Here is a 27,865-nt window from a genome sequence, read left to right on the forward strand (position 1 = left end):
GGCCGTGACACAGTCTTCCGCAGTCCCCTACAATTAGCTTTGAAAAAAAGAATGAGCATGGCAAGTCGTTCTTAATCTTCAAGTGTTGAAATATTATCTTCTCAGGTTCCAATATCTGATTTTGTAAATAGATCTTTAAGATATTTCCATTCTTTTAATTTCTGTTTCAGCTTGAAAGGAGAAAGTAAAATATTTAAATTGACTTTTCAGATGTTAAATCACTCTACTTCCTAGCTTGTCAATATTGCTTCGTATTGGCCCCCTTTTTTGTTAAATTTAATTACTCATGTTTTTTCTGCATTGACTAAGCAGCCTGGTTGCACAATTTGATTGGGCAATAATATTCTTGTACTATAAGTGTTTTATAAAGTAAGATCAAAATAAATATTCTAGACCTTTCTTTTATCCCCATTCCACAGACATTCTTCAGTGAGTTGCAATAAACTTTCTCCCCATTTATTTGTGTGTCCCCAGCTAGTGTCAACTTTTAATACTCCTATAGTTACAATGAACTTTTAAAATAGGAGCAGGTAGCCCCAAAAAGTCAGTTACTTTTTTTTATAAAAAACTTTGGATCCTATTACTTTCCAGTTACACACTGGATATTACAGTACCTTACCCTTTCTTGTTAGGGTGTTGTAACCAGAGGAGTTGTTCAGTCATGTTGATAACTGAAAACAAATAAACAGAAAAAGATTTGATTAGTCTGATTCTTACAACCACGTTATCGTACAAATAGTACTGACTAAGAATAATCAATCTATATCTCAGTACTGATATCTTATTTTTGTATAGCTGGAAACTTCAATTGGAATTGATACCAGCAATTATGCAATCATAGTCAATTGTTTGGGGTGTCTGATTTTATTGATATTGCGCTTGCTTGGCTTTGATTAAATCTTTCTGTGTGCAATTGACCATTAAATTAAGTATAAGGAAAATGTTTTAAAATATCATTGTTTTATTTAAATCCACAGATACAGGAAATTCAGAATTAAGGTTGTCACTCTTAACTTTCTCTGGTATAGCAATCTAAGTGTGCGTGGTACTTAAAATATTACACAAATGTAAGTAGATAAACACAGCACAGGAAGAGAAGGCTTTTGCCTCCACTCTGTCACGTTATTTAGAGGATTAAGTGAAAACTTTGGCATAGTACATTTTAAATTTAATTAACTTTTAGGTAATATGAGTTAATTAATTGTGCTTATTGTTTTAAATATTAAAATAGACAACCATTTCAGAATTTTACTGTTTCCTATATTTTACTGTTTCCTATATTTTCTCAACTTAAAACATTTCTATTCATGTCTGTACATTTATTTTTGTCATCACATCTGTTAGAATGTTTCCAAATAAATCAAAAATCAAGCAAGAGGGAAAAATTGTTCATATTTTGACAGTTTTACAGCATACTTGACTTTCACAGTAAATCTAATTTAAGGGTATGTCTGCACTTGCAAGTTTTTTTGCCAAAAATTATACCACTTTTATTAAAGTGCTTTAATTAAAAGCACTGTTGTGTGTCCACTGTAGCTCCTTGTGTTGTTGGAACACATCCACACTAGCAGCTCTTGCAATGACTAGAGAGCAGAGCACTGTGGCAGCTCTATGTAGCTGGCTGCAGAGTGCTTTGGGAAGGGTTTGCAATGCCTCATTGGACAGGAACAGCATCACATGATGCAGGTTTCTCAGTCCCATTGTCAGCTGCTTTTCAGCTATACTGTGTGTGGGGAGAGTGTGAGACAGCGAGTGTGTGGGAGGAGACAGACAGTGTGTGTTGAGGGAGAGTAAGGGTGTTGGCTTGCTATCTCATAAATTCAGACAGCCGCAGGAAGCAGCCAGTCCTGAGACAGGGAGACCCTAACTTCCCTGGTTCTGCACAGCACATATCCATCCCTGCCTGCCTGCAAGTGTTCATATTATGGGAGACAGAGCATTCCACATTAATAATTTGCTTTGTGTCCCGGAGCAGAGCAGCACAGCACGCCCTGGCTGTCAGAACAGAGCTTTGAAAGGGGAAGGGTGCATGCCTGCAGGGCTGCCGAGTTCAAAACAATGAGCAGAGCGGTCACTTGAGGCATTGTGGGACACCTCTGGAGGTCAATTACAGTGATAAAAGCAATTAAGGCGTTTACACTGGCACTACAGCGTTAAAGCCTCCGTGCAAAAAGCCTTATGACTCTGGTTGGGATGGTTCTATTACAGTGTTGCAACTGAGGAGTTATTGGCGCAAAAAGTGGCTTGTCAGTGTAGACATCAGTGCAAAAAGCTGACTTTTAGCACAAAAACTTTCAAGTGTAGACCAGGCGTAAATAATTAAAAATTAGGTATTCAGTGCTCTGCAGGTGTATGATCAACCGTTAAAGCTCTTTCACGTTAATGAAATATTTTGATACCTTTGTCAAAATTAGACTTTGTTGTAAACCTAGTTGCAATTCTAAGTTTTCATTTTCTAGGAAAAGCACCTATTAGATCATCTGATTTAGCTGTATTATTTAAACTTGCTCTTTAAAACACATTCGAGGACCGTATTTTGTCTCTTTTAGTTTTAAATGTTCAGAGTAATGGAGCTTTCCGCTTTGCTTAGTAACTTAATATTTTTCATAGTCAGAAAACCCTTCTCAACATTCATCTTACATTCTCCTGTTTCATCCCTTTACTCCTAGCTTATTACCTCCTTGTTTTGACCCCAAACAAGTCATCTTTTTCTTTTTTTAAAGCTTCAAGTGTTTGTAAACTATTATGCCTCTGCTCTGTCACTCTTGCTTAGAAGTTACTTTGTCAAGATGTATATGTGTGTTTGTGTGTGTGTGTGTATATATATATTAATAATATATATATAATATATAGCGTGACTGGATAGCGTAGTGGTTAAGAGCGCCATCCTTTGATACGGGAGACTGCCCTTTGATACGGGAGACTGGGTTTCAAATCCCGGTTGGTACCCAACTTTCCAGTAGCTTCACCTGCCTACCTCAAATATGAGAGTTGACACGAACTAGGGAGTCATGCCGGCTCGTACGTCGCACGGCATAACAAGGGCCACGCCAGATGTTGAGGAACCAGGACAATCTGACGATAAGTGGGCTACTTGGAACAAACCATTCATGGACGAGACAAGAGAACCTGGAATTGATGGAATGCTACTTACAACAGTAGACCTAATGAGAGGAATATTTGAACGTGAGGGGACTATGGATGGACAAAAGACCTACATCCACACTTACTGAGAAACAGCTGGTTACCCAACGCTTCAACATAGTAAAGAGGAAGCTGCTCTCACAGCTTGAGATAGACCAACTCACATACATTCCCAGACTCAAGAACACTGAAGAACAAGTGGGATGTGCAGCCCACACCTGAAGCTGAAACTTCACTGCCACCCCCTCCACTGCGACCAGCAGCTGATATGAGGCATAGAGCATGGAGAAACTACTACAGTCAATCTCGAGACCGTATACCAAGGCTCAGTGGAGAAGTACCATCAGGATAGTATGTAGGAAGATGCCAGTAGAGCCCTCATGACAGTCCCTACTACCACCATAACTCAAACCAATGAACTAGTATACGCTACAGCCTCTGTAATCCTGGAGATGCTTGGCTACATGATCAAGAAGACAACAGTATGTACCCACCCTGGGAAATGAGGTTGGAGGATAAGATCAGGCGACTCGGAGAGAGTTAGTCAGTGTGGAAACTACAGAAGGTGTAGAGATTAGGATAAGATCGGCTACTGAAAAAATACAAGGCGAGACTCCATCTGAAGCCCTGAGACTGCTAAACAAGGTCACAGCACTGACTACCAGGCTAAGGAGATACACTAGAGAAGCAGAGGCAAAAAAGTAATGCCTGTTCTCCAAAGAGACCATGCAAGGTGTAACTCCCACTGCAGAGCAACAACAAATAACAGCAGACCACTAAGCAGAAACTAACAGTACTGGAAGAACATATGGGAGAAAGAGGAGATTCATAAACCAGTGCAAAGTGGCTGCAGGACCTGAGAACAGAGCCACAGCAATCTCCCAGAACAGAAACCAGTCACCATCACAGTAGAAGACATCAGCAGCGGGTCAAAGACATGGAAGCTGGACAGCACCTGGGCCAGACATGGTCACATCTACGCTAAAAACAACAGCAGTGACGCCTAGCAGCACAAATGAACCAGCTGCTAGCAGCAGGCTCCCACCCAAACTGGCTAACACAGGAGAACAGTGCTGACATCGAGAAGACCCTGCAAGGGACAGAACCGTCCAACTACCGGCCAGTAACTGCCTCCCACAACATGCAAAGTCCTATCAGGGATCATAGCCGCCAAGCTACAGACCATATGGGCCAGTACATGAGCACAGCTCAGAAGGGCATTGGGAACACACCAGAAGCTCAAAACACCAGTTGCTCATAGATAGAGCAGTCACCCAAGACTCAAGATCTAGACAGACAATTGAGCACAGCCTGGATTTGACTACAGGAAAGCCTATGACTCAATGCCGTCACACAGTGGATCTGTGAATGTCTGGCACTATACAAAGTCAACAGGACACTAAGGACCTTCCTCAGGAACTCAGAGGGACTATGGAAGACAACACTGGAAGTCAACTCAAGGCAGCTTGCACAAGTGGCCTCAAGTGCGGCATATACCAAGGTGTATGCACTGTCCCCGCTGCTGATTCTGCATAGCTTAAACCCCCTCAGCCAGATAATCACAAGGACTGGATACGGGTTACAGGTTCAGGAGTGGACTACCATCAGCCACCTCCTCTACTGGATGACATCAAGCTATATGCTAAGAATGAACGAGACATCAACTCGCTAATCCACCGGACGCGGATCTACAGTGGGATATCGGGATGTCATTCAGACTGGAGAAGTGTGGCCGGATGGTAGTGAGAGAGGGAGGTAGTCAAGACTGATGGGTGGAACTACCAGCGAGCCACATAGCAGACATCAGACCAGCTACAAGTACCTTGGCGTTTCCCACAGTCGCATGGAAACCACGTGAGAGGCAAGGAAGACAGCCAACATCCAAGTATCACCAAAGGATAAGACGGTCCTAGAAGAGCCAGCTCAAGTGGGAAGAACAAGATCCACGCCATCAACAGATACGCCCTGCCGGTCATCAGATACCCTGCCGGTATAGTAGATGGCCAAAGGAGGACATGGAGGCTGCGATGTGAAGACCCGGAAGCTCCTCACAATTGCACGGAGGTTTCCACCCCAAGTCCAACACCCAGAGACTGTATACCAGCCGGAAAGAAGGGGGGGGCTTGGTGAGCGTCAAAGCCACTGTCCTGGATGAAACCCGGAACATCCGGATACATCAGTAAAGATGACCCCCAAAGATGAGCTACTGAGAGAATGCCTGAGGCGCAGGCAGACATGGGAGGAAGACCAAGCAGAGAGAAGTGCCATTGGCAAGACAAACCCTGCATGGGATGTTACCACGACAGATAGCTGAGGTGGCCTGACATTGGGAAATCCTACAGTGGCTGGAAAGGGCTGACTAAAAGACAGCACTGAGGCACTGATCATAGCAGCACAGGAACAGGGCACTGGAGCTACCAGATCCATTGAAGCAGGGGTCTAACCACACTAGAGAGGACCCAAGGTGCAGACTGTGACAGAGAGGCCTCAGGACAGTCCAACACATAGTGGCAGGTGTAAGATGCAGGCAGGAACAGCATACACTGAACGGCACAACCAGTGGCTGGCATGTGTTATAGGAACATCTGCCAGCGTATGGGCTAGACCCTCCCAAGACCAGATGGAGATTCCACAGAAGGTTGTGGAGAATAACAGGGCTAAGATTCTTGTGGACTTCCAGATCCAGACGGACAGGCAGGTACTGGCCAATCAACCAGACGTCGTGGTAATAACAAGGACCAGAGACAGCAGTGGTGATAGATATAGCAGTGCCAAGTGACAGCAACATCAGGAGAAGGAATATGAGAAGCTGGAGAATACCAGGCCTAAAAAGAGGAACTAGAGAGGATGTGGAAAGTGAAGGCCAAATGGTCCAGTGGTGGTAGAAGCACTCGGGGCTGTGACACTAAGCTGAGTGAGTGGCTCCAACAGATCCCAGGAACAACATCAGAGCTCTCTGTCCAGAAGAGTGCAGTGCTAGGAACCGCTAAGTACTGCCAGAACCTCAAACTCCCAGGCCTCTGGTTAGAGGACCGAGGTTGAGGAAGACACATACCACCGAATAGGGTGAGAGGAGAATTTTTTTTTTATTTTATTATATAAAAAAAAAAATTACTCCTCGTCACCCGATGGGTTTATGTTTTCTCAAACCTCGGGTCCTCTATATATATATATAGTGAAAGAAGGCATTTTGTTAGGTGTATGCTTTGAAAATAGTTTGCTTTCAAAAGCAAATACTCTGAAAAATCAATAGTGTAGCTTCCCTACATTTCTATAAGTTATCCATGCACATTTATAGAGATAAATATCCTTTTTTATTAACTTTAGTTTTTCTTTCCTAACAGGATTATTGCCATGTGTGGAGATTATTACATTGGTGGACGACGATTTTCTTCGCTTTCAGACCTAATAGGTTATTACAGTCACGTGTCTTGTTTGCTTAAAGGGGAGAAGTTGCTTTTCCCTGTAGCACCTCCTGAGGCAAGTAATAACTTTCTCACAGTAACATGTTTTTTCTTTATTATTTTCTTTTTAATAAAACACTGTTTGGTCTGATATTTACCATTTTACAGTGTGAAAGGAAAAATGTAGCAAGTTTCTTCTAGTTTTATAATCACTTTTCCCCTTCACAGCAAAAATATAAGGATTTATACATTGTATCGATGCATTTTTGCTGGTGAAAATGCCAAATATTACATATCTTATATTGTAATTAAAAAATACAACAAAAACCTTTAGGTATTCATGTATTATGGAGATATCCAAACACTATAGTGATGAGTATGGTATGAAACCCAAGATAGTCCAAGAAGAAATTATAAGAAAGCATACAGTTTATGGAGGTAAGACGGTTAAAGAAGTAGAGAGAGGCACCATTAGAATGTAACTATATTAATATGAAATATTAGATAAAATAGAATGGGAACATTTTAGAGTATCCAGTCTACAGCTAAAGAATTGAGCTGTCTGAAAATTGAGCACCTTTGCAGTCTCTCAGAAGTAGGGCACTCAAAATCACTTTGATAATCTTGGCCTGAATAAAAACCTCTCTAAAAACACAACTTAGGTGGAGAGCCGCGTGCTGTAAGCAGAGGATATAATCTAAACTTATTTATTTTCTGGGGTTTGCCTTTATTGGTAAATTTTATACAATAAAAAACATAAATGGCAATTTATACTAATTAAAATGTCACAATTCTAACATACAGTATTTTGGACATTCCAGGACGAGAATCAAATTGGAAATTTCCTGAACAAATGCTGTACATCACCTGTGTCTAACTCTGATCAGTCTTGAGCTATTATAACTTAAATGTTAGGGGTATTTGCTGAGTATTGTGAGTTCTGCACCTCAAACTAGGGGAGAGCAAGAATTAAACTTTTTTCCCCTTCTAAATTGTAGCCAGTGGAAGACAGAAGGAGAGTTCGAGCCATTCTGCCATACACTAAAGTGCCAGACACAGATGAAATAAGGTATGTCTTATTAAGAGATCTGAAGAAGTTACGATATTCTGGAACATTTTTCAGTACTAATGAGTACAAATCATTTTTGTTTACGTCTGTCTTCCCACTCCTAAATGTCAAAATCAGATTTCTTAAGGGCTCATTTATCAGTTGTAGAAGTAGCAACATTCTGTTTTGTGTGCATATGTATTAATGTTTACCAAATAAACGTGTTAATTATAAGGGGAGCGATTAGTTTGTTTTAGGTCTCTGTTGTCAGTTTGACTGTAACTTTCTGAAACTTTCAAATTATACGTTTAATTTCTCTATGCTTGGTCTTCATCCAAAGGGGGGAGGTGCATTATTTTTTTTTTTAAATATAAAATTGAGCAAGAACAATTAATCTGTTTGGGGGGAGGAGGGTGGTGGTGGTAGTGGAAATCAATGACGAATAAGGCTACGTCTACACTAGCACTGTTATCGGTCGGGGTGTGAAAAAACACCCCCTTGGCAGACAGAAGTTATATTGACAGGTAGACAGAAGCGCCTGTGTGGACAGTGCTATGTTCGTGGGAGATGCTCTCCTGCTGACATAGCTATCACTGCTCATTGAGGATGGTTTAATTATGCCAATTGGAGAACTCTCTCCCATCAGCATAGAACAGCTACACAGAAAACCTTACAGCAACACAGCTGCATCGGTACAGCCGTGCCACTGTAAGGTCTCTAGTGTAGACGTAGCTTAATTTTGAACAGGACATTGTAACTGAAGTAGCCGCTAAATGGACCCTGATGTTTGGTAGTAATCACTGTTAGGAACATTCTTGGGTTGTCTTTTGAGAGTGTGACTTACCATGCTACCTGCATTGAGATTCTGGCTGTTGCTATCTGCTTCTGATATCTGGAGAAAGGTTTCATGAATATCAGAGAATAAAGTGTATGAGAGCTGGAGTTAAAATATCCTTATTTTAGTATGATCTGCACTTGAAATCCAACTCATCTAGTCTGACCACCTTAGAGCATGTTGTGAGAGCTGTCTTTCTGAGAGAGCTTTTTTTTATCACAACCAGATTGTGGAGGAGGAAACCTGTAATTGTATATAGCAAGTAGGACTTCCTCCACCAGGTAAGGAAATATCATTAAATCCACTAGTGACCTTGCCATGCATATCCAATTTACATGGGAAGCACTTGGGTGATAAGAGCTATAGAAATACTAAGACTTCCTGTTGAAAGGCATGCTGAGGAGAAACTCCAGAGGCAAGAGCCTGTGCTTCAGGACTCAGCATAGGTGACATTGCCTTGGCTATGACTTCACTGCAGAGATGAGACTCATTTACTGAGGGCTTGTCTATACTTGCACTTTAGAGCACTACAACTTTCTCTGAAAAAATACCCCTCTGAGCACAGCAAGTTTCAGTGCTGTAAAGTGCCAATGTAGACAGTGCACCAGTGCTGGTAGCTATGCCCTTCGTGGAGATGGGTTTTTTTAGAGTGCTGGGAGAGCTCTCTCCCAGCGCTCTGCCTTGACCACACAAGCCATGTTAAAGCAGATTGTTTATAAGTAGTTAACATATTGTAAGAGGCCATTCAAAGTGAAGTGACTTGTTAACACCTCTGCATATGACATAAAAGAGAGTGTCACTGGGTTACAGATTGTTGGAGTAAGCCGTAAATTCAGGTCTTTTTTAAGACCCTGATTTTTAGAGTCTAGGAAAGTTAAAAATTTAAGCTTGCACGCTTATCTTTTAGAAGGTGTTTTGCAGGTTCCGTTGAGGATGAGGACTGAGAGTTCAGATAGCAAGTGATTACTGTTTTGTGAAAAGGGTTTGCCCATGGGTGATACGGTGTGTTTGTCTTCTATAATTTTTCTGTGATTAGAAAGAGAGAACAGTGATTGTCTTGTTTCAGCCAGCTAATTTTCATTGGGTCGTTTGGTGCACTGGATGGGGTGCATCACATGTTGTGCTAGGCATGTGTACAGTATCAGAAGGGTAGCCGTGTTAGTCTGGATCTGTAAAAGGAGCAAAGAGTCCTGTGGCACCTTATAGACTAACAGACATATTGGAGCATGAGCTTTCATGGGTGAATACCCACTTCGTTGGATGCAATACCCACTTGCATCCAACGAAGTGGGTTTTCACCCACGAAAGCTCATGCTCCAATACGTCTGTTAGTCTATAAGGTGCCACAGGACTCTCTGCTGCTTAGGCATATGTAGGATCCCTGGATCTTAAAAGGTGTGTTATGAGGGGTATTGATCATCCTAGCAATGAAGATATGCCTGCGGGTTTTGCATCTTTTGTTCTGGCAGGGTCTGGTGCTGCTTAGGATTAGCGGGTCCTGGTCTGTGGGTAGCTTGCCTCTGATGATGAACTTGGCAAAGTTGTGGGGGGTTGTTTGAAGGCCAGAAGAGGGAGTTCAGATAAGATTTCTTTCAAGGTGTTGTTCCCATTGAGTACAGGTTGTAATTGTTTGGTGATGCTTCCTGTAGGGTAGTTGGTAACAAGTAGGAGTATGTGATCTGATTTTTTTTTTCTTTTTTTTCCATATTGAAGCAGATATTTGAGATGCGATTCACTTCCCTGATGGGAGTGTCCTTTTTTGGTGAAGGAAGTTTTAAGTGTGTTAAGGTGGACTTTCTTCTGGGAGCCTATTCTGTGGTATCTGTGTGTCTGGTTGTAGATAACAGATTTCTTGGTATGTTTGGGTGATTATTGGATCTGTGAAGGTAAGTGTGGTGATCCATGGGTTTTTGGTATATAGTTGTCTGTATGGTTCCATTGTTGAAGCTGACTTTGGTGGGCAGAAAGTTGATGCTGGTGTAGGAGTGTTCTAGAGAGAGTTTAGTGGATGGATGGTTGTTGCTGAAGTTGTGGCAGAAATCTGTGAGGGTGTGTAGGTCATTTGTCCAGAGGATGAAAATATCATCCAACATATTTCAGGTATATAATTGGTTTCATGGTTCATTTGTCCAGAAATTCTTCTTTGAGGTGGCCCATGAAGAGGTTGGCATGTTGGGGAGCCATCCTTGTATCCCTGGCTGTTTCCATGACTTGGACAAGCTGTTTATTTTTTACTATAAAATTGTTATGGGTGAGGAGGAAATGGATGAGTTTAGTGATGTGTTTGGGGTGGATAGCTGTGTGATGTCCATTGTCTTGTAGATGTTTGAGGCAGGCAGTCATGCAGTCATTGTGAGGGTTATTGGTGTACAAGGAGGTGGCAAGGATGCTAGTCTGAGGGAAGTTGTTAATATTGCTGAATTTCTGGAGAAAGTGAATTGTATCCTGGAGGAAGCTGGCCCTTTGTGTGGTGAGTGATTTGATTCTGGTTTCTGACTCCTAATATTTCTTCAGTAAGAGTGCTGTGGCCAGATATGATGGGTCTGCCTGGGTTCCCTTGTTTGTGCAGCTTGGAAAGCATGTAGAAGGTCCCCAGGATGGGTTTAAGATAAAGTTGTACAGTTTCCCTTGTAGTTGTTTGTAGAATGATTTGTTGATATCTTTTAATTCCTGGGTGAAATGTGGTGTGAGGTCTTTTTTGAGTTTTTTATAGTAGGTGGCGTTGGAGAGTTGTCAGTTGGCCTTATTAATGTAGTCATTTTAGTTGAGAAGTATGATGGCACCCCCTTTGTCTTCTGGTTTGATCACTAGCTTTTTGTCTTTGGATTTCAGGAATTGTATAGCTATCTTCTTGTCAGTGGAAAGATGGTGGTGGATATGATGTTTAAGGATCTTAGTTATTTTTTTCCCCTGGAGTAATCAATGCAAGGATCAAATGTGTGGTGGAGTGTCCAGTCAGATAATTCTTTTATCTTATGACTGTTCGTGAGATTGTGGTAGCTATGAGTGGTGGTGTGAAATAATTTTTTGAAGTGGAGTTGACAAAATAGTTCTTCTAGTTTTGTACATGGTAGTATCATGGTGTAGTGGGGTAGAAATTCACATGGTGATTTCTGGTGCTGTGGCTTCTTCCAGAAGTGGTGTTCAGTGGATTGTGGAGTAGTTGTTATTCTTGGTTCCACTTTTTGTTTTTGTTTTGGAGGCTGTCTTCATGTTTCTTTGATGATTTTTTTTGGTGATTTCTTGCATGATCCTCCAGGTAGGTTTCTTACTTTTTTTTCTTTCCAATATGTAGAAGTATGTGATGATTTTGTGTTTGAGGTGATCCCTTCTGGAATATGAGATTTGCAGGAGACGATTCATCAGGTTGTTTTTTTTTAAGTCCTCTTGCAGAACTCTTCGTCGTACTTGGAATTGTATGTAGTGGTGAGAGGGTGAGCCCTTTGGGGGATAATGTTTTGTTTCTTGGTATTTTCTCAGGGAGTAGATGTCGCTTTGTTTTCTTTTGTTTCATGTTGTGGAGTTTCAATTTCAAATGGCAAAATTCATTATCCTCCATTGTTGTTTGCAGTGTTGTAGCCATTTGGTTCCCAGGATATTAGAGATTCAAGTACTGTCCTTACTCACCTTGTGTTATAACTTCAGTTAACTGTAGTAAAGACAAGCTTTCAAGCACGCTCTAACTCGTGTTATATTTCTGACAAGGTCTATCTACCATCATGATCCAGTGGTAATTACAGTACTCTGCACCATTTTGTAAGGCTTTAGCACCTGCATTTATAGTGACTAAAAGGCCTGCTTTCATATACAGGGTCCCAGAAACCTCTCCCTTCATGCTTAGGGTTTACAATGTTGTGAAATTAGGTAAAATCACTACTTTCTTTTATAAATATGATACTGGGCATATACACTTATGTCTCTTTGATTTTTCTTATTTTTGTCTGAGATTTGATTTGACTGGATATTGTCTCTTTAACATTGATTATAATATGGTGCTAGTGTTGCATAATTCAGTAGAACATAAAAGGTGTCTCTAGAAATTAACAAGTATTAGAAATCCAAATAAACCTAATGTGTCACTATCTAACAGGTGCTTATTTCATGATGTGTAAACAGATTGACTTGTGATGTGCTCTTGGGATAGCAAATACAGTATTTTTTATGCTTCCATCTTTTAAAGTTTTGAAAAGATAACTTTGTGTTCTTCTTCGAGTGCTTGCTCATATCCATTCCAGTGTACGCGCCGCGCGTGCACGTTCGTCGGAGAACTTTTACCCTAGCAACTCCAGTGGGCCGGCAGGTCGCCCCCTAGAGTGGCGCCGCCATGGCGGGTGATATATGTGATTATTACCCTGCCGGCCCGGCCCGCTCCGCATCCTTCTTACCGCCGTGTCGGTCGTTGGCTTTCTGGACTCGTGGAGCGCCCGGATAGTGACTCCACGTCCCTCGCTTCTCTTGCTTCATCGTTACGTTCTGTGTGTGTAGTGGTAGTTTACTTAGTTATAATTAGTTTGTAGTTATAGTCCTATAGTTCTGTGCTACTACATATATAGTTAGTTACGTTCCGGCCGGAGTTCGGGCGCTCTAGGCCCTCTCCCGCGCCCGGCGCCGGGCTGATGCCTGGTTCGCCTGGGATTCAGCGGGCTCGGGTTTGTAAAACGCAGCTGCCCCAACAGTGTCCCCACGGACGCTGCTTGAAGTGCTGGGGATCAGTACCGGAGAAGTGCGCATCTTGCAAAGCTATCAAGCGCGAACTAGACAAGGAGCTGAGACCAGCGCCTCTCTATGCTCCTTTATGGAAGCGGCACTTTCACCCGCGCCCCTCGCACAGGAGCGCGGCTCCCGGCAACCGGATCCTCCGGCACGCGAAACGCGCGGCACCACCCTTCTCCCAACCGGCTCCTGGGAAGAGGCCTCGTCAATCCTCCTACCCTGGCTAAGCGCCCCGGAAGGAGCCCGATGCCGGCGCTGGCTGTGCCAGGGGGCTTCGTTGGACTCTGGACCGGGGGTTCCGTCGAGTCCGATCCTCTTAGCTCCCCGCCAAGATCTGGGGGTAGAGCTCTAGTCCCGTCCACACCCGAGACCATTCTCGTCGGCAAGGGGACCTTATTGCCTTGATGGGCCTGGGCTGCCCAACCCCCGGGCACCGCCGGTGCGGGTTGTACCCTTTCCAAGGGCCAAACCGAGCCCGTGCGAGCACCGTCCGGTTCTCCCGGTTCCGGCACCGATCCGCTCCCCGGCACGATCCCGCGCGTCACAGCACCGATCCGATCCCGAGAGGGTTATGGTTCGAAAAGGCGCCGCTTGCAGTCCGGCACCGCTTCCACGGCGGCACCGGTCGTACTCGCGGCGCCGATCCGTCGGTCGATACTCCCTGGCCGCTCGGCTCCAGCCACGCTCCGGCACCGCGACGTCAGAGGAGCAATCACGGCACCGAAGTCCATGCTCCGGCCGACCTCCCGGCACCGCGTGGTGGCGGTCCCGGTCAGATCCCAGGGCACCGGTCAGCTCCGGCACCGCTCCCTGGGCACCGAGGGAGGCGTCGCCTCACAGGGCGTGGATACGGACTACTCGTGTTCCGCCTCCCGTTGGCCCTCTCGACAGGGTTCATTCTTCGGCTGCCCGCGGACCGTGTCTCCCTGGACATTGACAGGCCCGCCGCCCTCCTTTTCCTGAGTCCACCAGGGCTGGCATCCGACAGCCAGTGTGGGGCTTTGGACACCTGGGCCATATCAGCAATGCCAGGTGGGCGCCTCAGCAATTCCACCACGTCTCTGGTTCAGGCGTAGGGACTGGCGGCTACTGTTTCCTGCCACCCACCATCCCTGCCAGCGGACCAGTCGTCCCCCGCCCGAGACTGAACCCCCGCAGGTGCCAGAGACAGCCGTCCATCCTGAGCCGCCACCTGACCCACTTCTGCCAGGTCTCTCCTCGTCATCCTCGCCGGATGAAGCAGTGGCGGGGACGACAACCACCGGTCCTTCCCCCCCCCCCCCCCCCCCTAGACCTCAGGGCACACCAGGATCTCCTCAGGCGCGTTGCACAAAACATGAGCATCCAAGCTGAGGAGGTCTCCGAGGTTGCAGACCCGGTCGTCACGATACTCTCGGCAGATGCGCCCACTCGTGTCGCCCTACCCTTCATAAAGACCATACAAGCCAACGCCACCACCATCTGGCAGTCACCGGCTTCCGTTCCCCCCCGCTGCTCGGGTGTGGAGCGCAAATATATGGTCCTTCGAAGGGATACGAGTATCTATATGTGCATCCAGCCCCATGTTCCCTCGTCGTTCAATCTGTGAACGAGAGGGAACGGCATGGCAAGAAGCTCCGGCCCCAAAGTCTAGGGAGGCGCGACGTATGGACCTGCTCGGCCGTAAGGTCTACTCCGCAGGAGCGTTACAGCTGCGGGTTTCGAACCAACAAGCCCTGCTCAGCCGCTACTCATATAACACCTGGGAGGCGGCTGATAAATTTAGGGAGCTTCTCCCACAAGATGCTCGACAAGAGTTCAGCGCCCTACTGGACGAAGGCAGAAGGGTCGCGCGCACTTCGCTGCAGGCGTCTTTGGACGCAGCAGACTCAGCCGCCAGGACTCTCGCCTCCGGAGTCACTATGCGCCGCATCTCCTGGCTACAGGTCTCTGGTCTTCCTCCGGAACTCCAGAACACATACAGGACCTTCCGTTTGAGGGCCAGGGCCTGTTTCTGACAAGACAGACCCTCGCCTGCAAAGTCTCAAGGACAATAGGGTCATTATGCGTGCCCTAGGGATGCACACGCCAGTAAACACAGCGTCGACCGTTCAGGCCGCAACAACAGCGCAGGCCTTCCCGCAACCCAGGCAAAGGCAAGACTTTGCCAGGAGACGCACAACAGAAGTGGCAGCGCAGACAATCTGGCAACCAAGGGGGGCCAAAATCAAGGTCCCTCCAAGCCGTCCTCCGGTCCGAAGCCGTCCTTTTGAAGGTGCGCCCGGGGGCGCTGTACCAGTTTTTTCCGTGGATCCATCTCCTCCCCCTTTTCCAACCGTCTCTCGTTCTTCCTCCCGGCGTGGTGCCAGCTTACTACAGATCGTTGGGTCCTCCGCACGCTGCGGCTTGGGTACCACCTGCAGTTTGCTTCGTGCCCGCCCTCCCCCCCCTTCCTCGTCCCTCTTCAGGGACCCCTCTCACGAGCAAATCCTCCTCCAAGAGGTTGCAACGCTCCTCGACAGGGGGCCGTAGAGGAGGTGCCGGAGGACGAGAACGGGCAGGGGGTTCTACTCCCGTTACTTTCTGATCCCAAAGCCAAGGGAGGTCTCCGACCCATCCTCGACCTCCGCGAACTCAACAGATACCTACTCAAGTTGAAGTTCCGCATGGTTTCCTTGGGGACCATTATTCCTTCCCTGGATCCCGGAGACTGGTACGCCGCCCTCGACATGCAGGACGCCTATTTTCCATATATCCATCTTTCCGCCCCATCGAAGGTTCCTTCGCTTCATTGTCGGCGGCCGGCACTATCAATTCACGGTCCTTCCGTTCGGACTCTCCACGGCCCCGAGAGTGTTCACCAAATGCATGGCCGTAGTCGTCGCCTTTCTTTCTTGGTCGCGTCGGTACACTTGTTCCCTACTCGACCGACTGGCTTATCCGGGGACTTCACAGGAGAGTCTCGGGAGCCACGTCAAGTGGTCAGGGCCGCTGTTCTCCAGTCTCGCTGTTCTCATGCGGAGAAGTCCACTTAGTCCCTACTCAGAGGATAAGAGTTTATTGGAGCCGTTCTAGACTACTACTATGCAGGGCGGTCCTTCTTCGCCAGTTCCATTACGCTGTCAGCCATCATCCGCAGGCTACAGTCGCACCTCTGACTCCTGCGCACTTGCCTGACACTGTTGGGGCACATGGCAGCCTGCCATTTCGTCACAAGCGGCGACGCCCGACATCGCTCGGCTCTGAAATTCTGGTTCATCCCTGGCTCCGTCCGGCAGGAGCCGTTGGGCACGTGTGGTCACGATTCCCCAAGTCGTTTTCCCTCTCTTCCAAATGTGCTAGATTCAGTCTTTGTATGTGTGGGGCTGGGGTGCGCCATTTCATCAGTCCCAGCCCTGCTGGTCCTGCAGACGGATGCATAGACTTGGGATGGGGGGCTCACCTAGGGAACCGCTCAGACAGGTCGCTGTCTCCTCCCGAGGCTGCTCCATATCAACATCCGGGAGTTAGAGCAGTCCACTGGCTTGTTCTCACATTCCATCGTCAGATCAGGGCCGGTGTGTTTCAGTCTTTATCGCAACACAACGGCCGGTATAACTAGGTTGAACAAGCCCCCAGCGGAACGAAATTCGCTCCTTCTTTTGTAGGAAGCATGATTATGTGGCTTTTTGGCATAGCCCACTCGGTTCACCTGATCTTCTACTTGCCGGGGCTGAAATACCTGGCGGACGTCTCAGCCGTCGCTTCAGCTCTCACGATGGTCCTCGTCGCCCGGACGTTGCCCTTGCTCTCTCCGACAGTGGGGGCATCCCCCACATGGACCTCTTTGCAACAACGCAGGAAAGTGTAAGGCCCGATATTCTGCTCTTTCGAGGCTGGAGCCGGGCTTCAATAGCAGAGCGCCTTTCTAATTCCCTGGGCAATGCAGCTGCTCTATGCGTTCACGGCACCGTTCTACGGTTAGTCCACAAGGTCTTCTGAAGGGGCGCGCAGGGAAGGCCGCTTGATTCTGGATCGCTCGGCATGGTCGTTCAGCATTGGTACTCTCATTGTGGACTGTCGGGAGTCGACCCCGGTTTCCCTGCTCTTTCACTGACTGATCACGCAGGACCACGGCGCCGCTCTGTCACCGGACCTCCAGTTCGCTGCAACTCTCAGAGTGGACTCCTGAGTGGTAACGCGGTCGAGTTCATTGCCTTCCCAGTGAGGCAGGTATTCTGGAAGGTAGAAACGCATCTACAAGGGCGAATACGTAGCCATAATGGAAGTTTTACGTGCCTGTGTGCGCGGGGAAGTGCTTACATCTCACCGAATGTTCTCATCCCAGTGGTTTTTAGATTACCTTTGGTCGAAGGAACAAGGCTGGCATGTCTCTCTCAGTTCACGTAGCGGCCCATCTCCACCTTCCACCCAGGAGTGACGCGCTCGGTTTCTCGCACCAATGGTGTCTAGATTCTCAAGGGGCTGCAGGCGCCTTTACCCCCAGGTCCGCCACAGTCCCCTCCTGGATTCAACTGGTCTGTTCCCATCTCATGTCTCCCCTCGTTTTGAGCGCTGCTACGTGTTCCTCCTCTACTTATCCTGGAAGACGGCATTCCTGGTGGCGATCACTTCCGTCGGGTTGTACCAGAGCTGGCACCTGCTGTACGTAGATCCCGTATACGGTGTTTCCATCGGGACAGGGTGACTGAGGCCGACCCGCATTTCTTCCAAGGTCGTCTCGGCCTTTCCTGTCACCATGACAATATTCTCCTGTTTTCTTCCCAAAACTGCCTTGTCTCGCAAGGCCGCAACAGTTACACTCTTAGACGTGCGCAGAGCGCTCGCCTTTTATATAAGCGAACCAAACCATTCCGAAAGTCAGCAGCTCTTTGTCGCGTCGCTGAGCGGTTAGAGGTTACCAGTCTCTCTCTACAGGATTTCCTCATGGGTGACTTCCTGTATATGGACCTGTTACGCTGGGCCATTCCTCCGGGCGAGTAACGGCCGCACTTTACAGAAGCCAGGCTTCATCGACGGCGGTTCCTCGAAGTACCAGCCAGGAGATCTGCAGGGCAGCGACCTGGTCCTCCGTGCACTTTTGCATACCCATTATGCCTGGTCCATGCAGTCGCAGGGATTTGAGCGGGCCTCGGCTCTGCTGTGTTAGCCTTCGTGTCTCACTCGACACCGCCTAGGTAAAGGCTTGGGAATCACTACTGGAATGGATCATGAGAGCACTCGAAGAAGAAAAACACGGTTACTCACTGTTTGTAACTGTTGTTCTTCGAGATGTTGTTGCTCATATCCATTACACCCGCTCTCTTCCCCATCGTGAGTAGCCGGCAAGAAGGAACTGAGGAGCGGGCGGGCCGGCAGGGTCGTATATTCACCCGCCATGGTGGCGCCACTCTAGGGGGACCTGCCGGCCCACTGGATGCAGTAAAAGGTCTCCGAACGTGCACGCGCGGCGCGTACACCTACTGGAATGGATATGAGCAACACATCTCGAAGAACAACAGTTACAAAGGTGAGTAACCGTGTTTTATGTTCAATTTATTATCCTCGCCAAAACTATTGCACTTTGATTGCAGTCCTAATTTAATAGTCTTACTGTAGCTTTCTTCAGTTTCCTTAAAGGAGACATGTTTATTGTCCATAATGAATTGGAAGATGGTTGGATGTGGGTTACAAATCTACGGACAGATGAACAAGGCCTTATTGTAGAAGACCTGGTAGAAGAAGTGGTAAGTGTTGTCTACGTAAATGAGTTCTAAAACTTAAGATTCTCTAAGTATTAATATACAAGAGCCATGATATCTAGTGTAACTGCCAAGCTTCCTACTTTGGTGTATTTTCAGTTTTCTTTTAAAATGTAATAATCAGATCGCCCATTTATCAACATATATAGTCACTCCTCAAGGCTAATGTCTGAAATGGAAAATAATGAAGGCCAAACCTGTTCTTGGTAAATAAATTTATTCTAATTTTGTACAGATGAATAGCATTGTGACTTTGTTCATAGGCAGTTCTGTAAACCAGTGGTTTCCAAACTTTTTTTTTCTGGCGATCCAGCTGAAGAAAATTGTTTATGCCTGTGACCCAACGGAGCTGGGGATGAGGAGTTTGGGGTGTGGGAGGAGGCTTTGAGTTAAGAACATAAGAATGGCTGTATTGGGTCAGACCAAAGGTCCATCTAGCCCAGTATCCTGTCTACTAACAGTTGCCAATGCCAGGTGCCTCAGAAGAAGTGAACCTAACAGATAATGATCAAGTGATCTCTCTCCTGCCATCCGTCTCCACCCTCTGACAAACAGAGGCTAGGGACACTATTCCTTACCAGGGCCAGTGCAAGGAAGTTTCACGCCCTAGGCGAAACTTCCACCTTGCGCCCCCGCCCTGAGGCACCCCCTCCCCCCCGCGGCAGCTCTCCCTATCTGCCCTGAGGTGCCCCCTCCCCTGCGGCAGCTCCCCACCCTCCACCCTGAGGCACCCACCCTGGCCCAGCTGACCCCTGCTCCGAGCACAAGCACCCCGACCATGCCGTCACTGCTTCACTTCTCCTGCCTTCCAGGCTTTCGGCGCCAATCAGCTTAGGCAACGCAAGCCTGGGAGGCGGGAGAAGTGAAGCAGCCACAGCGTGCTGGGGAGGAGGCGGGGCAGGGGTGAGCTGGGGCAAGGAGTTCCCCTGGTGCCGCCTCCCCGCCCTTATTTGCTGCAGGCGGCCCTCCCCGTGCTCCCCTGCCCCAGTTCCCTCTGCCTAAATGCTGGCGGCGACAGGGGCGGCCGAAGATTTGGGGGCCCCCGCGGTTGCTGCCAAAGAAAATGGCGCCCCCCAAATCCCAGCGCCCTAGGCGACCGCCTAGTTCACCTAAATGGTTGCACCGGCCCTGATCCTTACCCATCCTGGCTAATAGCCATTACCAGACTTATCCTCCATGAATTTATCCAGTTCTCTTTTAAACGCTGTTATAGTCCTAGCCTTCACAACCTCTTCAGGCAAGGAGTTTCACAAGTTGACTGTGCACTATGTGAAGAACTTCCTTTTATTTGTTTTACTGCCCATTAATTTCATTTTGTGGCCCCTAGTTCTTGTATTATGGGAATAAGTGAATAACTTTTCCTTATCTACTTTCTCCACATCACTCATGATTTTATATACCTCTCTCGTATGCCCCCTTAGTCTCCTCTTTTCCAAGCTGAAAAGTCCTAGCCTCTTTAATCTCTCCTCATATGGGACTCATTCCAAACTCCTAATCATTTTAGTTGCCCTTCTCTGAACCTTTTCTAATGCCAGTATATCTTTTTTGAGATGAGGAAACCACATATGTTTACAGTATTCAAGATATGGACAATAAGATACCCTCCGTCTTATTCTCTATCCCCTTTTTACTGATTCCTAACATCCTGTTTGCTTTTTTGACCGCTGCTGCATGGACGTCTTCAGAGAACTATCCACAATGCCTCCAAGATCTCTTTCCTGATTCGTTGTAGCTAAATTAGCCCCCATCATCTTGTATGTATAGTTGAGGTTAATTTTTTCCAATGTGCATTACCTACATTTATCCACATTAAGTTTCATTTGCCATTTTGTTACCCAATCATTTAGTTTTATGAGATCTTTTTGAAGTGCTTCACAGTCTGCTTTGCTTTGGTCTTAACTAGCAGTTTAGTATCATCTGCAAACTTTGCCACTTCACTTTTTACCCCTTTCTCCAGATCATTTATGAATAAGTTGAATAGGATTGGTCCTAAGACTGACCTTGGGAACACCACTAGTTACCCCTCTTCATTTGCTGAGAATTTGCGTTTATTCTTACCTTGTTTCCTGTCTTTTAACAGTTCTTAATCCAGGAAAGGACCTTCCCCTTTATCCCCATGACAACTTTATTTACATAAGAGTCTTTGTACTTAGATTTTCAGAAAACCTTGTCAAAGGTCTTCTAGAAATCTAGTACACTATGTCCACTTGGATCTCTCTTGTCCACATGTTTGTGACCCCTTTAAAGAGCGCTAATAGATTAGGTAAGACACGATTTCCCTTTACAGAAACCATGTTGACTTTGCCCAACAATTTCTGTTCTTCTATGTGTGTCTGAAATGTTATTCTTTACTATTGTTTCAACTAATTTGCCTGGGTACTGACGTTAGATTACCGGTCTGTAATTGCCGGGATATCACCTCTAGAGCCCTTTTTAAATATTGGTGTTACATTAGCTATCTTCCAGTCATTGGGTACCGAAGCCAATTTAAAGGACAGGTTACACACCATGGTTAATAGTTTCACAACTTCACATTTGAGTTCTTTCAGAACTCTTGGGTGAATGCCGTCTGGTCCCGGTGACTTGTTAACATTAAGTTTACCAATTTAATTCCAAAATCTCCTCTAGTGACACCTCAGTCTGTGACAGTTCCTCAGATTTGTCACCTTCAAAAGCCGGTTCAGGTTTGGGAATTTCCCTAACATCCTCAGCCGTGAAGACTGAAGCAAAGAATCTATTTAGTTTCTCCACAGTGACCATTGTCTTTAAGCGCTCCTTTTGTATCTCGATCGTCCAGGGGTTCCACTGATTGTTTAGTAATCTTCCTGCTTCTGATGTACTTAAAAAAACATTTTGTTATTACCTTTGGAGTTTTTGGCTAGCTGTTCTTCAAACTCCTCTTTGGCTTTTCTTATTACATTTTTACACTTAATTTGGCAGTGTTTATGCTCCTTTCTATTCACCTCACTAGGATTTAACTTCAACTTTTTAAAAGATGCCTTTGTATATATTATCTTCATCAGTTTGGATACTTCACTAGAAAAATGGAAGGTATTGTGGCACTTCAGTAAGCCCCACAAAATCGTTACAATGAATGGCATGGTCTCTTCTGTTGTAGGAACAGCTGGGTTTAGAGCAATGATTTTCAAACCAGGGCAGGGTAGTGTGTGGGAGGGGGTCAGGGCTCTGGGGTGGGGCTGGGGATGAGGGGTTTGTGGTGCAAGAAAGGGCTCTGGGTTTGGAGGGGGGCTCAGGGCTGGGGAAGGAGATCGGTGCGCAGGGTTGGGGCACCAGCTTACCTCCGGTGGCTCCCAGTCAGCGATGCCTCCAAACTGATGACGTTTATATGTATAAAGGCTCGCCCTCATGAGAGTTCCATTCAGAACAGGGATGGGACAAGAGGGCATGTCAAGTTGTTCATTAACGTTCCCTGACTGAGCATCAACCACACTGGCCCCAGCATTAATTAGGGCAGTCAAGTGACCCTGAGACACCTTATGACAGAAGAATGGGTGTAATGAGCTCTGCTGTGGACCACGCTTTGTTTGGTTCTGCCAAGCCACCCCTGCTCTGCATGTCTCTTCACTGGGACTGGGGGAAGAGTCGCTGCCTCTGCCAACTGTACACTACCAGGTAGCTGCTTGCTATCTGAGAATGCAAAGTGAATGGACAGTATTGGAGAATCTGGGCTCCGGCCTTTTGTTTGTAGGGTATGAGGTCAATCCACCTCATGTCAGTATTAATTGAGAATTACCATTTCAATTTTCTTTTTGGTCCCTAATGAAGGGAATTTGTTACTCCAGTTCATTTTTGAGTGGACAAGTCTCTGCTTCACCAAAACTGCCATCATCCAAGAACTGATGCCAGCTAGCCCACTGTAGTGTGTAAAGAATAAATAGGCATGGGCACTGAACTAATCTCTCACTTTTAGTGGTAACGTAAACAGGTCATGTTTGATGCATATTATCAGTGTGGTGTGAAGAACTGTGTGCTGCTCCTGCTGCTGTACTTTTTCCTGAATAATTGCAGTAGACTAATTCAGTCCTCAGAACTGTCAGTTCACACCATTCACAAGCATTAGATCAGCACATACACAGTCTAATTGAGAAGGAAAATTGAATTCCCTTGTACTACATTGTCAGAGGAGAAGCTATTTATAACATAGTGCGAAAGATCAGACAACTTGTAGCAGCTTAATGATACTGTGTAGATAACTGGTGGAGCACATCATCTGATTTGAGGAGTCTGACAGTTTGCAATATGTTAGCCCATCCTGCAATATCTCTTACTTTCCTAGGGTGGATGCATTATGCACATTACTGTTATCTACTGTACCTAGTTTTGTAGTTTTTAGCTGTCTGTTTCAAATCCTGTGCCCAGTCTGCATTAAGAGTCATGGATTAAAACCAGAAGGAATGACTGTGATCATCTAGTCTCACCTCCTGCGTAACACAGGCCTTAGAATTTCTCTGAATTAATTCCTATTTGAACTGGAGCATATATTTTAGAAACAAATCAAGTCTTGATTTAAAAATTGTCAGTGATTGTGAATCCACCATAGTCCTTGGTAAACTCTTTCACTGGTTAATTATCATCACTGTTAAAAATATGCATCTGATTTCCAGCTTGAATTTGGCTAGCTCCAACTTCTAGCCACTGAATCTTATCAAAGAAACGTCAACTAGATTGAAGAGCCTTCTACTATCAGATTTCTGTCCTCCTGGAAGATACTTAGACTGATCAAATTACCCGTTAACTTTATCTCTGATAAACTAAATAGGTTGAGCTCCTTGAGTCTTTGACTATAAGGTGTGTTTTCCAATCCTCTAATCAGTCTTGTGGCTCTTTACTGAACCCTCTCCACTTTTTCAATATCTTTCTTGAATTGTGGATATCAGAACTGGACAGTGTTCCACTAGGGCTCTCACCGTGCCAACACCAGAGGTAATAGAATGTCTCTACTCAATAGTCCCCATCCAAAGATCATATTAGCCAGGGGTGCAGGGTCCAAGGCTGCTCCATGTAGCTCCTGGAAGCCACAATATAGCCCCCCTCCAGGGCTCCAATGGGAGCTGCAGCGGTGGTGTCTGCGGACGGGGCAGCATGCAGAGCTGCCTGGACGCACCTCCACGTAGGAGCTGGAGAAGGGACATGCTGCTGCTTCCGGGAGCTGCTTGAGGTAAGCGCTGCCCAGAGCCTACACCCCTGACTCTCTCCCCATGCCCCAACCCTGATCTCCCTCCTGCCCTCCAAACCACTCGGTCCCAGCCCAGAGCATCCATGACGCGCTATACTATTTCTATTCCCAGATGTGGCCCTTGGGCCAAAAAGTTTGCTCACCCCTGTTCTAAAGCAACATATGTGTATGTATCTGTATGTATATATTGCTGATTTATACGTTGTTTGCACATAACAAATGTGATCACGTCGTGTTTGCTTGTACCGAAGCTGCTACTTATTTTGAGTTCTGCAAACCATTAATACTGATGCACCACATTGGCACATAGTGGGGTTTATATCAGTGTAGCTTAATACGTACCTATGTAAGCTGCACTGGTGTAAACCCCACTTAATTCTAATATAGCTCATCTACGTAAGGGGTTTGTGCCAGTGTAACTTGATCAGTGTAGTTACAGCGGGGTGAATTTCCTTCTTGTAAGCAGGGATTTGGGAAAGACGCACAAAAATAAATAAATCCTTTGATTATTCTAAGAAATGATGCCCTCAACTTTTTTTATTTATTTTTTTTTTAAAGTGTGCTTTTGGCATATGCTTTCTCTACCCAAACAGTAAGCATCTTTCATAGAATTGTGTAATAAGCCCTTTAATTAAATATATATATATGATTTCTTGAATATAAATGAATTATTTTGTAGCATTATTGTCCTCTACAGAAAAGCTAAAAACTTAGAAAATAGACTTCATATAATTGATTACGTGGACTGTTGCATCATACACTTACTGTGTTAATTTTCTCATTAGGGACGTGAAGAAGATCCACATGAAGGCAAAATGTAAGGGTTTTTGTTCTTAAAGAAAAACAAATATTGTGGAATAAACTATTTGTAAATTTCAGCTATGAAGTTATCTGCCTTTTGAAAAGGTGAATCTAACTGCTCTTTCTGGCCTCATGTTTTCCCTCTACTAATTGCTAAGGATGATACTCTCCTCTGTCTGGCGGGCTTCTACATTGGTGTTTTGTGCTACTTATGGATAGTGTCAGTTGGTTTTCATGATAGATCAATCTTGTATGAGCCATGTGGATAGCGGTGAATTTCACCCAGAATATGCAACATGGGTTTCTGTTTGATTATAGAAATTGATGTACTAGAGCTGACCTCTTGTAAAACCAATCTAACTCCAAAATCTTTTAGTTTTGGAGAGAGAGTATTACCATTGCTTGAAGAATTAAAGTTCTGAATTCACTGATCTGGTACTTTAATCACCAATATATTGGTGTTGGTGATCTCCTCTATTAGCCTCTCATAATGATGAGATTTTAACATTGTAGCACTCAAGTTTCTCATTGAAATTGCTTCATCTATTAACATTTATATCTGAAAATCCCAAAATATTAAGTCATCAATATGTATTTTTATTAAGAAGCATGAAAATCATGGAATCATAACATACGTGATTTGGTGACCAGAAATTAGCATCTGTCATCTGTAGAACCACTTGCAATGAAAAAAGATGAGTGGCAACTAAGTATTTCAGCTGAATTTCCTGCTACTTATTCACTTGATTGGCTTTAGGATCTTTTGTCAATATTGTTGCTGTCTCCTGCCTCCAGTATCACCAGATTCACAATCTCTGAAATACTGATGATTGTAGGCACTTCCAGGTATGTTGGGTGGGGAGAGAGAATTGCTGCTGTGGGGTTGCAGCCCACTGAACTCTACTGGGAGTTCTTCCACCGAGTTTGGTGTAACACAGCCTCATTAATTGCATCATCTTCATTTATAGAGATTATCCCCTGCACCATTCCTGGAAGTTGCTTCGAACCTCACCACTTGCAGACCACATGTCTAAGGAGGTTGCTGCTCAGAGGGTCCTCTGGACAGTCCTTCAGGTGTTCAAGCATCAGGAGATTGTCCTTTAAACGTGACCTGGAAAGGAAAATAAAAATTGAGCTTATTTTCTTTTGATGGATAAGATCTGTTGAGATGCTTAACAAAGAAAATCACTTGCTTATTTGTACATTAGAAATGTAGGTCTTTATCCAGGCAAGAAGACAAATCCATTTCCCACCTATATGGGTACTGGAAGTGCCATGTGTATGGAAAGGATAGGAAAGGTGGAGTATACTACACTGCCTGAAAGTTATCATGTAAGGGCGGTCATTGTAGTAGGGGTGACCATCAAGAAGATGGGCAGATGGTGTGTGGCAGATCATTGAGAGATCTGCTGAGTGTGTGAAGTTAGATTTGTATTGAGAATTCCTCCAAAAGTTCTGCTATGACATCATCAGTATTCAGACATGAATAAATGGACTTTACATTTGTTACATAAGGACACCATGCAGAGCTATGTGCATTAGTTTTTTGAGGCTGGACTGAAGCCTCGGGATTTGTCATGGCATGGCTCCGCCACACGCAAGGCTGAACAGGCTACTTTAGCTGTGAGATTGGAGTAGTGACTGTGGCTCTGCTCTGCTCCCTTTCTTCCCTTCTGCAGCTTGGGTTGAGAATTCCTTTCCCCAGCTCCTGTGGAAATTCACAGCACAACTCCAGTTACTTTGTCGGGGTATTTTGTCCCTTATTGAAGAGTAATGACAGGGCATTTACATTCAGAATATGTTTAAATTGCCATAGATCACAATAGATAGATTCAAATCATTACCAGAAAAATTATCTATCTAGCATATACACTTCGTACATGGCAGCTTATATAGCTAAAACTTTTATATTTTGACCTCTACTTCAAATATTTAATTTTAGTCACAGTTAATTTTAGATTTTTAAATATTCTGTCAAATAACTGGATCTTTGTGTAACGTAATTTTATGAGTTATGTTCTGTTGAATTACTCCACCTACTAGGTCTTTAATTAAAAGATTAATTCATAGAAGTCAGAGCCTTGAGGGCCAACAGAACCAAAAAGAGACTGCTAATAATCTTGCTTTCTTATTTGTTCTCTTCGTCTTTGTTAAGATGGTTCCATGGGAAGATCTCCAAACAAGAGGCTTACAATTTGCTGATGACAGGTATTTGTCTTTCATTGCTGGGGTTAAGGCATAAGGGAATGAGCACACAGAATAATATTCTGTATAAATTAGATTGTAAAACCTTTGGAGTAGGGCTCTGTCTTTGTGTGAATAGGACCCAGCACAGTGAGCTCCAGATCCTGACTTTCATCGCCATAATGCAAATAATATGTTACAAGAGCTAAACATTATAATTTTTTTTTGAAAAAAGTATTAGACAATCAAAGACAGCAGGTCAAATAGCTCATTGTAACAGCTAATCACTGTACTTATTGAGTAATAAATACTTTAAATATTTGCTATTAATAAAAGCTATAATTTAATAATCTGAATAAGAGTATATGGAAGGTACTGTTGTGTCATAAATAGTGTAAATTTTATTTTTTCTGTTGGAGGACAATGTTTCTTCAGGACTTAAAATATCAGGCTTTCGAACCTAGGTAAATGAGAAGGTTGAAAATGGTGAAATAAACTCCAAAATAGTATTTACCATCTGAATATATTTTATTAGATCAAAACTATTTTTAATTGTTGAAATCTATATCAGCATGTTGTCAGAATGGTTTTTCTCTTCTGAGTGGAGTGTCTTCATCACTGATAATTTTTAAATCAAGATTGGCTATTTTTCTAAAAGGTATGGTCTAGGAATTATTTTGGGGAAGTTGTATGGCCTGTGTTTAAACAGGAGGGCAGACTAGTAAATGATCACAGTGGTCTCTTCTAGCCTTGGAATCTATGAATCTATATGTGAAGTTGGCTACTGCCTACCTTGGGGGCTTAAAGGGGGCAAAATAA

General features: G+C 45.0%; 1 protein-coding gene across 1 annotated transcript in view; it reads left to right on the forward strand.

Moving 5' to 3' along the window:
• RASA1 (RAS p21 protein activator 1) overlaps positions 1–27,865 on the forward strand; it is a 122,377-nt gene that overhangs the window by 30,113 nt on the left and 64,399 nt on the right. The window contains exons 3-7 of the mRNA XM_032782687.1: positions 6,489–6,624; positions 7,547–7,617; positions 18,732–18,849; positions 24,847–24,878; positions 27,018–27,070. Coding sequence (XP_032638578.1) covers positions 6,489–6,624; positions 7,547–7,617; positions 18,732–18,849; positions 24,847–24,878; positions 27,018–27,070 — 410 coding nt within the window. The remainder of the gene's footprint in view (positions 1–6,488; positions 6,625–7,546; positions 7,618–18,731; positions 18,850–24,846; positions 24,879–27,017; positions 27,071–27,865) is intronic.

The sequence above is a fragment of the Chelonoidis abingdonii genome, chromosome 6 (assembly GCF_003597395.2).
Source record: "Chelonoidis abingdonii isolate Lonesome George chromosome 6, CheloAbing_2.0, whole genome shotgun sequence".
Classification (NCBI taxonomy): Eukaryota; Metazoa; Chordata; order Testudines; family Testudinidae; genus Chelonoidis; species Chelonoidis abingdonii.